Genomic DNA, 13,599 nt, shown 5'->3' with positions numbered 1-13,599 from the left:
AACGACAGTGCGACGGTGAAGTAAATGTAGCCTGTATTCTGCTGCGACGCAGGCGCTGAGGAGGATTTGCTTCCTGACTTTTGTCTGCACTTCTCCCCCTTTCTTACAGTATCCTGGCCCTTTGTGCCATTGCGGTTTGCAGAGAGAATTAGGAGGTTTGGGGCATGGTTTGGCTTGAAGGGTATTTCCAGTAGCGTAGAACACCTACGTGCAGGAAGACACAAAATACTCACGGTGGTCTCGCGCTGTCCTTTCGGAGACCACAGCAGCTGCCCTCTCCTGTTCCCTGGCATAACAAATCGCTGAAGCAGTCCGAAATGGAGCTCCTTAAGTTTGAATCGGCTGAGCTGTTCCAAAGCCATGATTGTTTCTTTTTTTTTTTTTTTTCTTGTATTATCCCTCGACACCTAGTCATACAGAGTAGTTCTTGGCACATTTTCCTTTCCTTTTGTTAGCAGCATGCCACCTTCTCGCATTTGCAGCACCCCGCACGGGCCACGGGGAATTGACAAGTGATAACCGCGTGTTACGGCACCGCAGGGCTCCGAGAGGGTAGTTACCTTTTAAAACCTTGGGAGCCTGATATCTCGGGTCCCTCAGTCCGCAGCTTCCCCGCTAAGTAAAAGCCATCTCCTTCCTTAAAACATTGAGCATCCATTGCCTTGGAGGATTTGTGGGCGTTCTCAAAACTGGAAACTCAGGTCAGATTTACGACTGATTATTGGAATCATGGGCTTAATAGTTTAGAGAGAGAGAAAAAAAAAAGATTTTTGCATGTCTTTTGTTTTCTGTGTGTTGAACTTAAGATGTGCTCAGTGCTGAATCCCGTACCCCTTTAAAGTGTTTATAGCTGGGTACCTCAAATTACTAGGCACTCTCTAAAAGACAAATTAAGGAGGTTGATGCCAGACAAGCTTGGGTTGCAAATGTTGTCCCCTGCCTGTTTCTGAGGAGAGAGTGGAACAGAGTTGATCCCCTTTGAGGGGTGGGAGAGCGAGTCCAATAAATAAAGTACACGGGAGCGGAGCCTAACGCCTCAGAAGAAACAGCCTTCACACTGTGTACATAAATCCTTTAAAAACCTCAGTACCGCCACAGGTTTTAAGCTTAGCTGAGTCTGCTGGAGTATCTGTTATTAAATTGTTAGTTACAGTGTGAGTTTAAGTATTAGCTATCAAACCCATTTCCTTGCAAAGCGTCCTTGGTTTTAGTCACAGCTCTGCACCAGTATATTTCAACGCCCACGTGCCCAAACATACGCGTGCTCTCCTTTTTATTGAAACATACATCATGTTTTCTACCTAATGCCAGTATTGGTATTTTTAGACTCTAGCAGAGGGAGAGAAGATATCTGTTACTGACGCTTACCTTCAGAAAGCGAGTGGTGCGTGGTTTTTACGCTGAGCATCCTCATCCAAACCTGTCTAATAGCCCCTGGATCTGGCGGGGTATTTGTCAACAGCCTCGCTGTCTGCGCTCTGATTGCTAAGCTAAAGTAAACCTATTCATTATTGTTAGCGGTGGTTTTTTTACTAGCAATGGTCGAGTGAGCAGTGCTCTGAATCCGCCGGGATAATTTGCTGAGGTGTGACACGGCATCGATTGCAGTTCTGTGTCGCAGGACCTGGCGCTGCTGGGAGTGGGTGGGGGTGAGGGTGGGCATGGAAATATTTATGCTTTAAGAAGGGACGAGTTCTCCAAGGAACCTGCAAAACGCCTGTCGGTATCAAGACTAGGCGTTTACGCGCAAACCCTTGGCAGTTGTTACAGGACGAGCTCGTGTCCCCCAGGAGGAGATCGGTGCACGGTCTGCTGTGCCACTCCTGCACCGTGGCACGAGCCACCGGGCGTTTGGTGGGCTCTGGGGCAGACGAGTGGGTTTGAGCTGCCGAGGTCCCGCGCAGCGCCCTCAAACGTGCAGCGCTTTGCCGTGTACCTGCTGCGTCTGCCTTCGAACGAGCGTCGCAGGCGGTTCCCTCGTGGTTGAAGCTGTCGCATCTGTCTCTTACAGTGGTCTCTTGTGGCCACCCCGGCTCCCCACCCCACGCTCAGATCTCGGGTGACAAGTACACCGTGGGCTCCGTGGTCCGGTACAGCTGCCTTGGGAAGCGGACCCTGATCGGCAACTCCACTCGCATGTGCCAGCTCGACGGGCGCTGGAGCGGCTCCCTGCCGCACTGCTCAGGTGAGGTGGGCTTCGGGCAGCAGGGCATGGGGCAGTCCCATCCTCCGCTGCCCCTTTTTATCCTGCAATGAGGGGGCAGCCCGATGTGCTTTGAGCTGGAGAAATGCACCCGCTACAGAGGAACATTGGGGAAGACTCTGAAAATCACTGCGTCTCCGCTCTCCGGTCTCCTGCAACTTGGATGATAAGCACTGGCAGAGAGTAAAGCAGTCGGCTCGCGAGATGAGAAATAAATCACTGCAGCAAACGTTTGTGGTAGGAGGTGTTCTGCAGCCTGCTGCTTTACGGTTTTCTCCATGCAGAGTCTGTACAGGATGAACGTGTCTTAGACAAAATCAGGTCCTTGCATCCTGACTGCAGCATCTGACCCTCTTTCTCATGCCGTTCCAATAGAAGGAGCCCGTGTGGCCCCTTTCCAGGGCCTGACATCTGCTGTTATGGCACCACGGCAGTCCCAGGTCTGCACAAGGCAAGTGGAAGCTGGTACAATGAGTTTCCACATCATCAGCATCTCTGCTGAGAGCAGTTTGGCAACAGAAGTCCATCCTCACTCCTGTGCCAGAGTGAGAAAGGTCTTGCATTGAAAACAAACTGATAAGCCAAAAACAAAAAAAAAAAAAAGTCCCTGATGAGACGAACTTGGGTCAAAGTCAGGGGGATGCAATGAGATGTGCTTGCCAAGCCTTCCTGAAATTGGGGTGCTGGGATCTCAGCTATTGGCCTCCAGTAGAAGGAAGGGTGCTGAAGGACTGGCAGGATGCTGTGCAAAGCCCTCCCCACGCCATCCCATCGCTTGTTCCTTGGAGAGCTCAGAGGCAGACGAAATAAGAACTTAGCTGGAGCACGGCATTTGGGACAAGTGTTAATTTTTAATTATGCCACTTAGCTTTAGCAGCTCCACTTGACCAAGTTTAACCTCTGCTCTGGAAGGGGAAAAGACGTCGGGCGGAGTCAGCCACATATTTGGAAGCCGTAACTGCAGAGTTCTTGATCTGTAGCTGCTCGGAAGGGTTTTCTGCTCTAATTCGTGCCTTTTCCCCATGTGGTTTCCGCTGTCTCTCCTGTCATCTTTGCGGGTGGATCTTTGGAAACATTCAGCATTGCTCTGACTAGTTCCTGCTGACATCTGTCGCGTGTCACTTTTCTGAGTGACTTCATGGAGGCAGCTTTAGACCAAGGCTGATGGCGTTTGAGAGACCCTCTCTGATGTGGGGCCAGGTGAATGACCAGTACCTCAGCACCATGATTTCCACCCAAGGACTTGGGGAGAGGCTTCTCTTTTACACCAGGCTCGGGCAGTACAGTTAGAAAAGCAGCGAAGAGGCAGAATACAGCCCAGATCATCTCCTGCCAAGGTTCTCCATCGTGTGCAGAAGGTCCCTACAGTGTGACAGCAGTTTTTGCAAGATGAAACAAAAAGACTTATATCAAAGTCTCCGTGTGAAAGAAAATACCGAACCTGGAGCATTCTCCCCCTTCTCTTTACAAGCAAGTGCATTCCCCGGATGATGAATATGCTCATTATGGTTTATATTACACGTACCACTGCAAAGGCTGTACCTGCAGCAAGGCACAGAAGGCCCAGGAACCGGGAACTTCATTACTAGCTGCAGGAGTGAAATAGTCTTTCCTGGCTTGGGGGTGGATGCGTTTACACAGATCATTAGCGGAGAAAGCCAAGAACAGGCGTATACACGGTGGGAGCCTGTGTCAGGCAGAAAGGAGGTGGGCATCTCTCCAGCCTGCTCCAGAGAACCCCCGCGAGGCATCTGCTGCAGCTGCTCCCTTCCTCCTGTCCCCCTGACTTACAGCCGGCAGCTCCAAGTGTTCACAACTTGTACGAGCGGATGTTTCTCAGCTGGATCCCTCCCGCCTCTCTGCTCCAAACCCAACAGCTTCTTGTTCTGCAAATACAATAGGGCGTGCTGAGGTGGCTCAGAGCATGTCATAATTTCTGCTTGGAGGGAAACCATCCACATGAGTGATGCTGGCAACCGAGCTGCTGTCTGCTGGAGCAGCTGCCACGGAAAGCAGCTGCTGAGGGCTCCATCTTGAGATTCAGGAGTTACGGCCGGACTTTGCAACCAGCTTAAAATCAGCGGGCTCCCGGAGTCAGGGGACGCTTTGCCTGGAATTTCCCCGCTCTGCTGAGAGCCAGTCCGAGTGGAATCGAGTCGGCCACGCGATCCAAATCCGTGTGCTGGCCCTTTGAACGCTGCAGTAGAGAGGGAAGAAGGGCCAAACCCCATGATGTGCTTACTCTGCTGATACTGTGCTCTCTTCTTAACAGGAGGCAGCCAGGGCTTGTGTGGTGACCCGGGGATCCCCTCTCACGGCATTGGGCTGGGAGATGACTTCGATGTAGGCAGCGTGGTCAGGTTCAGCTGTGAGCCCGGTTACATGCTCCGAGGTTCATCCGAGAGGACCTGCCAAGCCAACGGCTCCTGGAGCGGCACGCAGCCGGAGTGTGAAGGTACTTCTCCAACCCCGCGTCCTCTCCTGTGTCGTGCCAAGCCTTGCCGTGAGTGTCCCCCGAATTACCGCAGCGGGGGACGGCTGCCCGGCCAGCCTGTCCCCTCTCAGTTGCCAGGGACTGCGAGAAATAATACTTTTGTTCAGCATTTCCTCCAAATTTTGTGTGTGTGTCAAGGAGCCTCAGTTCCCCCCTTTCCAAACATCTGCAGGTCACATCTCACAGCGGGGGGCGGGGGGGTTCAGCGCTCGAGGATGGGTGTCACCTCTTTGGGTGCCCAGCTCTGCCATGCGGGGTGCACCGGGATGGTATAAACGGTTTTGGGCCGTTCAGGTTCACGCCAACATCTAGACTGAGGTTTAGAGTAGGAAGAGCCTTTGGGAACTGGTCCCCGCTTCAGTCGTCCCCCAAGACTGTCGCTCAGAGGCTCGCTGCAAGAATTGGGGGTGACTCTCTTGGTCTGCATCGCCCACCCAGGCAGATGAGCAGAAACACCCCGGTTTGCGTGAGATCTGTGGGTCCAGTACCACTAAGTCGTTGTTGCTTTGTTGAGGAAATTCAGCAGAATGAGAAATGTCAATAGCTTCAGACCTCCGATAAAGCTGGAACTGGCACATGCGAGAGTCATTTACATTAAGCAGAAATGCAAAATGCAAATTATAATCCAGTAAGCATATTTTCGCATTTGAAAACCCCAAACCCCTTATTTTTCCATTTGAAGGAATCGAGTAAGACCCTATAATCCAATCTAATAAGCCCCCAGCCGGATTCTCTGAGCTGTGCTGCTCACTGCTACTGTTTTATAAAAGTGTTTAAAAATCAGTTGGGGAAGGAACAAAAGCCAGAACAAGGCGGGATACCAAACGCAAGGAGACCTGGGCAAGCACTTCTCTCCAGCTGATTTGAAAGCCAAAAGCTCAGAGAGAGTTTACAAATGAATTGGAAATTTATTCCAAATTGATGGAGCTCTTGATTGAAAAGACACTGAATCATGTTATTAATACACTCATTCTCTTTTTTTTTTTCTTTTTTCTTTTTTTTTTTCCCCGTTCAGTGGAAAGGCTCCGTTCATTAATCTCAGGATAAATAACCCATCAGGTTCCAAAGGCACCAAAATACAGATCCCTGGCAGATTTTTTTTCATACTTTATGAATAATAATAACATTATGTCTATAACGTAGTCATTTAATGTTAAGTGCTGACTGGCCAATACAGGAAAGTAATTTCCAGTGACGAGCCCTGTGCTGTGTCCCCATCGTTTGGATTCACGGCGAGTTGCAGGCACCACGGGGTGTTCTTCTGACTGCACTTTGAGTGTTATAGTCAGCTTCCTGGAACAGGTAGTTATAGGAGAGGGACGGGAGAGATTAATTTTGGGATTGAATTCAGGGCAAATGAAGATGAGGGCTGAGTGCCCAGGCAGGTGTTTGGAAGGAGGAACGGGCATCTCTGCCGAAGTGGAAAAGCTCGAGCGCGGCAGCGGAGCCGCTCGGCATCTCGGCGGTGCATTAGTCTCTGGCTCAGCCGCTCGGTCGCTGCTCTCAGCCACCAAAATCAAGCAAAATGAAGCCTGATGGGGCTTCACGGGTCACCGGCGCTCGCCTGCCCGGGGAGTTCAATACAAATTGCTCTCCAGATCAGCTGCTAAATGAGCCCAGAGGGTCTCAGTCCGTGCAGCAGGAGATGAGGGCCCACTGCAGAGGAACATGTAGGTGCGCGCACGTACAGAGGACACCGTGCCAACCCCACCGCGTAAATAGAAGGGATGGGGAGAGGAGCTGTTACCTCCATTTCGGAGAGAGCGAGAGACCGAGCTGCCATAATTGGTTCAACTGCAAAGCATGTGCTAGAGTTGGAAGTCAAGGGGCCGATGTTGAACCATCGGTGTCCTCCCGAGCCGCGGACGGTGGGTGTGTGGCCGACGGGAGCACTGGGCTTCACAGAGGGTCACCTTGAGACTCATCGGCTCTTAACCCTGATACCTTTTTTACCCACTGGAACGCTTTTTAAGAAAACCAAAGGAATGGGGAGGTAGGAAGAAGAAGTCATAACTGATTTTTCCAAAATGTACAAATGGTTTGGAATTAAATTAATTGCAGGGACTCCTTCTGAGACTCCTGCTGCAGTCTCTTTTCCGTAGCTTTGGTTTTGTTGTCCGCAGTAAGAGTGGCTTCCCTGGCTTTCCAAAATTGCAGATTTCAGGCCTCATTTAGCTTTAATTTCCAGCAAGTTTTTAAAGTGTAAGTGTAATTTTAGATGCTTTTTTTTCCTTCCTTCTCCCCCTTCCTGATGCCATATCTGTGTTCACCGAGGAGTGGTGCAGGAGGAGGCTCATCAGTTGTACTCTGCTCTATCCTCCCTCCTCCTCTTAAAAGCTGCGCAGAACATCTGCTTTAATGTTTATTGTTTCTCCAGGTGAATTAAAACTGCATCCAAAATATGATGGGGCTCTGGCTGCTTTTTGGCAGTTTCAGTAGACGGAACTGTGTTTATTTTAAGTGTGAACACTGGAAAAAGAAACGGAGTTTTGTCTCAATCCCATTTGACCGCTGAGGACGCGGGAGGTGGCAGGGCTGGGATTTGGGTCTAGCTGCTTTTTTTCTTTCTCTCTCTGCCTGGTTAGCTGGGTTATGGGTTACTGGTTAAATTAAACAGCATGGAAATTACCAGCCCTGAAGCAAAGGCTTTGAGACTCCCAAAGCTCTCAGCTGTGTCTTACTCCCGCGGGAGGTTTTGCCCCATGTGTCAGACATCATTAGCAGAGCGCTTCAGCCAGGCGGTCAGAGGGCACCAGAGCCCCAAAGAAGGGACCGGTGGTTACAAAGGTGAGGTCAGGGGAGGGGGAGCGTGCAAAGGACGCTGTATTCACACGCCACCTCGAGCACGGCCAGACGTGTGCTGATAGCGGTCAGCAGCCCTCAGCTTTTCCTCGCTGCGGTTCCGAAGAGCAGGGCTTGCTGCTCCTTGCAGAAACGCGCCTTCTCTCAGCACTGCCTGCAGAAAAAGCCCTGAAACCAGCCTCTCGCGCGCCGTTCAGGGAGGCGTTTGCTGCGCAGGGATGGGGGAACTTAAAGTGTGTCGTAAGTAACACCAGCTCTGAGCTGAGCGCCTGAACGGGACCCGGAGAAATTCCCTTTTTCCCAGCAGCTTCTCGCTGTAAAACACGTAGGAAAAAAGCAAAGGGAGGCAAAGGGGGAATCTTCATAAGCTTTTCAGAAAAAAAGGCATGGATTGGAATCAAATTAATTATTGCTGAGCTCCGGAGCACCTCTGAGCTTTGTGATGTTTTATATAGCAGAGGCGACTTTGTAGCGTACAGAAGCTTCCCAGCTCCCCCCAGCAGCGACGGGATCGCAGGGAACGGCTCCGGCTGCGATCAGGAGCGAAGGCAGACGCCGACGTCCCTGCCGTCTCTGCTCGCGGGCCGCCCCAGCACACACGCGCAGCACGCAGCCTCAAAAATCAAAATTGCTTCCTCTCTAGGAGGAGGAGTGGGAGGGGGAAGAGTCGCAGCACCAGCACGTACAGCCTGCTGTCGTGCCCGCTGCGGCCAGCCCCTGGCTCCCCGACCCCACTAGTCGCTCCCCGACTCCGCCAGCCGCTCCCCGACCCCTCTGCTCCGCAGCCCTTCGTGTTTGAGGACTGCAGGTGTAAGAGTCAGCAAGGCAGGCGGGGAGGCAGCCAGCGTGCCCTTGACATCGCGGCAGCCCTGAGGAAGCAATAAAGTGTTGGAAGGAGCTTGCGGCTCCCAGGTTAGGGTAAGTAGCTGAGTTCTCCGGGCTCAGGAAAGCGTTTTCAGGTGTTTGGTCCCCGCTGTGCCATCTCCTGGTAGACTTTGAGGAGCTCGGAGCCTGCCCCGCTGAGCTCACCCCATCCCGCTGCCTGGCGAATCTTGGGCTTTAGCGGCGTGCAGGTTCTTGGTGGGGATGGAGTTAATTGCGTTTAGCAAGCTTTTCGTGGGGTTTGCTCAAAAAGGGCTTCATAAAACTAACCGCAGGAACAAAATTTACTTTGACAAAGAAGCAAACCCAGAAACGCCAAGGTGGGGAGTTCTGTAACGATCGGTACGTCCCGGGGACGTTTGAGCTGTTTGGGTAGCAGCAGCGGGGTTTGGCGCTGTCGGAGTGACATGCCGTGCTCCTCAGCCTGGCAGGGGTCTGTGCTGGGGCTCAGGGCTCTTGGGTCTTCGGCACGGACACGTGCTGATCGGGGTGTGAGGGTCTGGGCTCCAGCGTTTGTCTGTTGCATCTTCTGCAACGTGGCAGAAACCCAAGTTTTGGGTAGGAGCAGCGGGACGAGCCGGCTCTCGGCACCCCTTGCTGCAACCGAGAGTCAAACCTTTGTCATATCAGACATTTCAGCTGAGCATCGTCTCCTGGAATGTTTCCCTGCTAAAGCAGAAGCAACTCTAAGAAATCCCCATCTGATGCAGCTGATTTTCAGGTTATTTTCTTGAATTTTGACTTTGGTTTGAAGGTGTTTGGGTGTGAGGTTCTTAAGGAGACGTGAGTGGGTATGACTGTGGGGCTTCCAGGCTCTTTAGGATTTATACTCTGTTCAAAAACCAAAGCCAAAACCAGCTTTCTTTTGGGGCCCAATTCATTTTACATCTCCCACTGAAGCCAAAGGGAATTATTTACTGCTCACTTGCATGAGTAGATCCTATTTATATTTAAATTATTATTTTAAAAGTTCAAACCTTTCATCCTTACATTTATGGCTTCTTTTATATCCAGCCTATACAGGTCACAGCTGATGCACGCTGCGGTTAAACCATTTCCATGAGTCTCCTCGTAGCCACGAAAGTAATGTTTTTTGGGGTCACCTGTGTGTGTGTGTTTGGCCACACGCATAGGTGGAGGAGGCTGGGCAGGGGAGAACAGCTGATGTATGGGCAGGCAGTGAAATAGTAATTTAGAGCTTTTTCTGAGTTGATAGAATCTGACTTTTATCCCAGCATCTCGTGGAAATGACACCGTGTATCACAGAGACGTCGGCTGCATGAGAAATCTGTAAGGAGAGCGCACCTCGGATGATTTTAGTGCCGTGCGGAGTTTCTGTGCGTGCCGTCCGGAATGGTTATTCGTTTCCTCCTGCCAAACAGATATGCCTCCAACAGGCTCCTGTGTTAACAGGCTGTCAGCAAACTAAGCAACAGGCAGAGGAAGACTTCTCTCCTTGCGTTGGTGGCCTGTGCTCTTTGCTTTCCTGCTGGGGCCTGGAGCTGCGTTTCCCCGGGGAGGAAGGCTGGCGATACTGGGGGGTGCTGGGGCGCAGTCCCGGGGCTGGACCGGGACACCGTGGGCGTGCACAGGCTGATGCTCCTGCAGAGGTTGTGGCACGTTGCCGGGGAGGGGCGGGAGCAAGGAATTGCCCTGTCACAGAGCTGGGAGCATGCGGTTTAAGCCTTTCCTTGATTCATGTGATTTTCTTTTATGTCCTGTAATTTCAGAGTAAATGAGGGCTGGGTGCAATTATTGCAGGTGCTTATTTTGTCATGACAGGGCTTTGTGCGCTACCATTCACTCCGATGCCCTTTTATTGCTGTGGTGCTGAGGTACTTTAGGCATAAAACTTGGGCACTGACAAACCTATAATTGTATTCCCACCATATTCTCCCTCCTGGGAAAGCATAATTGGAGATAGCCGGGCAGTGAGCAATGCCACAGCGAGGGAGCAGCGGGCTCCCTTGCTGCTTTCGTTCCTTCGAAGTCTGCAAAGTTGTCCGCTTCCCGAAGGGGCCGGAGCTCAGGTCCGTGCTCCAAACTCCTGGAAGATGGAGGGACCCGGATGTCAATGCCTGCTGTAGGACTAGCTGTGGAATTAAGGGCTGGGATAAGAGCTCTGCAACAAGCAGACATGAGTTCTTCCTTCAGCCCGGAGGAGCGGGCGGGAGGAGGTTGCTCCCAGGCTTGGCTCTGGGGGTGAGCTGCAGGATCCCCCCGGGAGAGCAGCGGGGTTGGGGCTTCGGGGACCGGCCGGCCGCAGACGTGGAGGGTTTTTTCAGTCCCCTGCCCCAGGGGTGCTGGCCGCAGCTTTGGGACACGCCGCCTGGCAAGGCAGAGCCCTTGCTCCGAGCTGGGGAGCGGTGGCTGGGATCCTGTTGGATTGATGTAGCTGATTTTCCACGGAATAGCCTGTTGTGTCTGAGCTGATCCAGGGGCTTTGCAGCTAATCTTACTTGTATTGAGAACAGTCAATTGCAGGATGAAAGCCTTGGGTTTTTGTTTTGGGGGGTGGTGTTTGTGGTTGGTTTGTTGTTTGGTTGTTGGGGTTGTTTTTCACTTTGCCATTTTGCTTTCTAGTTATATCCTGTGGAAACCCAGGAACCCCTAGCAACGCGAGGGTTATATTTAACGACGGCTTGATTTTCTCCAGTTCCATTATATATCAGTGCCGGGAAGGTTATTACTCCACAGGAGTGCTGAGCAGGCACTGCACGGTGAACGGGACCTGGACTGGGACCAGTCCAGAGTGTACAGGTGAGCACTGGGACGGATTCCTGGAAGATGAGCTGAGCGACACTGCCAGGCTCTGGGGACGGGTTGTGAGGGTGTGTTGGACGCTCGCTGTGGATGCGCACGCACGCGTGCGCAGTGTTGAGAAACTCGGCTAAACTGTCTAGCGGCAGCAGCAGTCGCTCAGCCTGCGATCTCTCCGAGTACCTAATGGAAAACTCTTGCTTTAGGTTTGGTTTTTTTCCAGTTGGATGAAGGGAGTTCTGTAATAACTTTCATGAGTAGATGTCAGCCGACCTGGAGCGGCTCTCCGGGGCTGCTGCTGAACGTGAGCGTTCCTGCCTGCCGGCATGCCGGCACCGGGGCGTGCGTGGGCAGAGCCCCGGCTCAGAAGCCCGCGGGGAACGCGCTGCCTTTCCCGACGGCTCCCGCCCGCGGGTGCCTGCAGCGGGAACGTGGACGATGGCAAACGTGGTCTTACATAAGAGACAGAGATTAGGGTAAAGAGAGGAGGGGGTGTCACGGGCAAACCGTCTTCCAGCTGGCCCAGATTTGACCCAGATTTCCTTTAATGTTTAATGTGTGTTAAAACTTCTCCTTGCAAGGTCTTAATGTGCCATTAAGATCGCTGCTCGCTCTGCTGAGTAGAAGCAAAGTTTTCTCCACGTGCTGTAGCCCAGCCTGCTCCGCAGCTAGTGCCGCTCTCAGGATCCTCTGTGCTACAAATGCTCCCTTCTGCACCATCAGCGGACTACATCCTGCCCTGAAAACTGCTCAGGACCATCAGGCTTCTAGTTATTGCAGCTCCAGAAGTGCGAGATGAGGGACGGTCGGCCAGAAACGCTTCTTTCTTTTTCTTTGGCAGTGATCAACTGTGGTGACCCTGGTGTGCCAGCCAACGGCGTCAGGCTGGGCAGTGATTTTACCTACAATAAAACGGTGGTGTTCCAGTGCGCGCCTGGCTATATGATGGAGTCGGACAGGGCATCTTCTCTAACCTGCACGAAAGACCGAACCTGGAACGGCACCAAACCCGCCTGCAAGGGTAAGACCAGTTGCTGTAAATATTGGAGAACGCAAGTTTTACAGGCCACAAACTTTCTGTAAGTCGTGAGAAGGTAACAGGCAGCAACTACTGCGTAGTGCCAGGAGCCCGCCTGGGAGTTTCTCGGTCCTGTGGTTCGATCTATCCCGTGTTTATGGCACTTAAGCAATTTTATCAATACGGCATGAATACCTTGCTATCTTTAGGCCTGTCAGTCATCACAGTATGCCTGGGAGGGAGGCAACTGCTCTTATCCCTGTAGTAGAGGAGGAAGAGTGAAGCACAGAGAGTTAAGTGACTTACTCTTCAAAAACCCAGATCAAACTCAAATGAAATATTGTGTTTTGCAAGCACACGCTTTTTGGCATCATCTACAAATCTGAAAAATGTTTCTTCCAACTCCTTTCATTATTTCTCAGTTCTGAGATTGCCTCTGTAGTTCAGAGATAGGAAAGGGAAATAATGGAGCGGTTGCAGGACAGGCTGGATCTTTTCTGCGAGTGTTTTACTCGCCCACCAAGTTACAGATAAGGCTTGTAGCAGCATCTGTGTACTCCTTTAGCAGTCTGGAAAATTCACCTGTCATGATTCTGATATAAATGCAGACCACATCAAAACTTCCAAATATACTCCAGATATCCTCCTTCAGAGGCTGTAAAGAGCAATTCTTACACTCCCCTCTCGTTCTCTCTGCCAAACTGGTGCTGCAGGAATAATACAGAGCCTGGTCTGGAGGCCAGGCTGATTTGCACGAGCTTAGCATCTTTCCCAGTGCTCCCCTGAGCTGAAAAGCAAAGCACTGCAAAAATGTCATATTTAAACACCCTAGAGTAGATGAAATACCGACTGGTTGTTGATTCAACTGCTAATCTGAAACTCAGCCAGGTTGTCCAAAATGTATGAATCTTTCAAGGAATCTGAGATGAGTTTTCACGCTAACTCAGGGTGGATTCTTACCTTCGGCTGGAAATGGACACAGACTCAGAAATCTGACTTTGAGATTTGGGATTTGGTTAACTCCAAGCTTCAAAATAAAATCCTGGGGTTTACAACTACGCGCACAGCTGGAAAAGCGTGTACGGCCCCCCCTGCCAGGCCAGTCACGGGAGGCGCTCTTTGAGAGCGGAATACAACTTTACTCCTACGTGAATTTGCTTGTTAATGGAAATAACTGTGCTGAGAAGTCAGGAGAGCTGAGCGTGCTTTTGTTTTTCCTTCAGCTATTGTCTGTAAATCCCCACAAGCCATCCCCAACGGGAAAGTCGTGGGCTCGGACTTCAGCTGGGGCTCCAGCGTGAGCTACGCCTGCCTGGAGGGGTACCAGCTCTCCCTGCCCGCTGTGCTGACCTGCGAGGGGAACGGGACCTGGAGCGGGGAAATTCCCCAGTGCTTTCGTGAGTAGGCAGCCGTCCGCGTCTTCACCCATGAGTTGGGTGG

General features: G+C 51.7%; 1 protein-coding gene across 5 annotated transcripts in view; it reads left to right on the top strand.

Annotated features, from left to right (window-relative positions):
- CSMD2 (CUB and Sushi multiple domains 2) overlaps positions 1-13,599 on the top strand; it is a 302,978-nt gene that overhangs the window by 272,815 nt on the left and 16,564 nt on the right. For 4 of the 5 annotated variants that reach the window (XM_054802279.1, XM_054802278.1, XM_054802277.1 and 1 more), the window contains 5 exons: positions 2,012-2,185; positions 4,476-4,658; positions 10,965-11,141; positions 11,983-12,162; positions 13,383-13,556. In XM_054802279.1, the coding sequence (XP_054658254.1) occupies positions 2,012-2,185; positions 4,476-4,658; positions 10,965-11,141; positions 11,983-12,162; positions 13,383-13,556 (888 nt within the window). Of the gene's footprint in view, positions 1-1,326; positions 1,481-2,011; positions 2,186-4,475; positions 4,659-10,964; positions 11,142-11,982; positions 12,163-13,382; positions 13,557-13,599 lie in introns of those variants that run through there. The other variant, XM_054802280.1, reaches the window with a different exon arrangement.

The sequence above is a fragment of the Grus americana genome, chromosome 23 (genome assembly GCF_028858705.1).
Source record: "Grus americana isolate bGruAme1 chromosome 23, bGruAme1.mat, whole genome shotgun sequence".
Taxonomy (NCBI): Eukaryota; Metazoa; Chordata; class Aves; order Gruiformes; family Gruidae; genus Grus; species Grus americana.
Note: the sequence above shows the minus strand (reverse complement) of the source record. Positions and strands in the feature narration are given on the sequence as shown.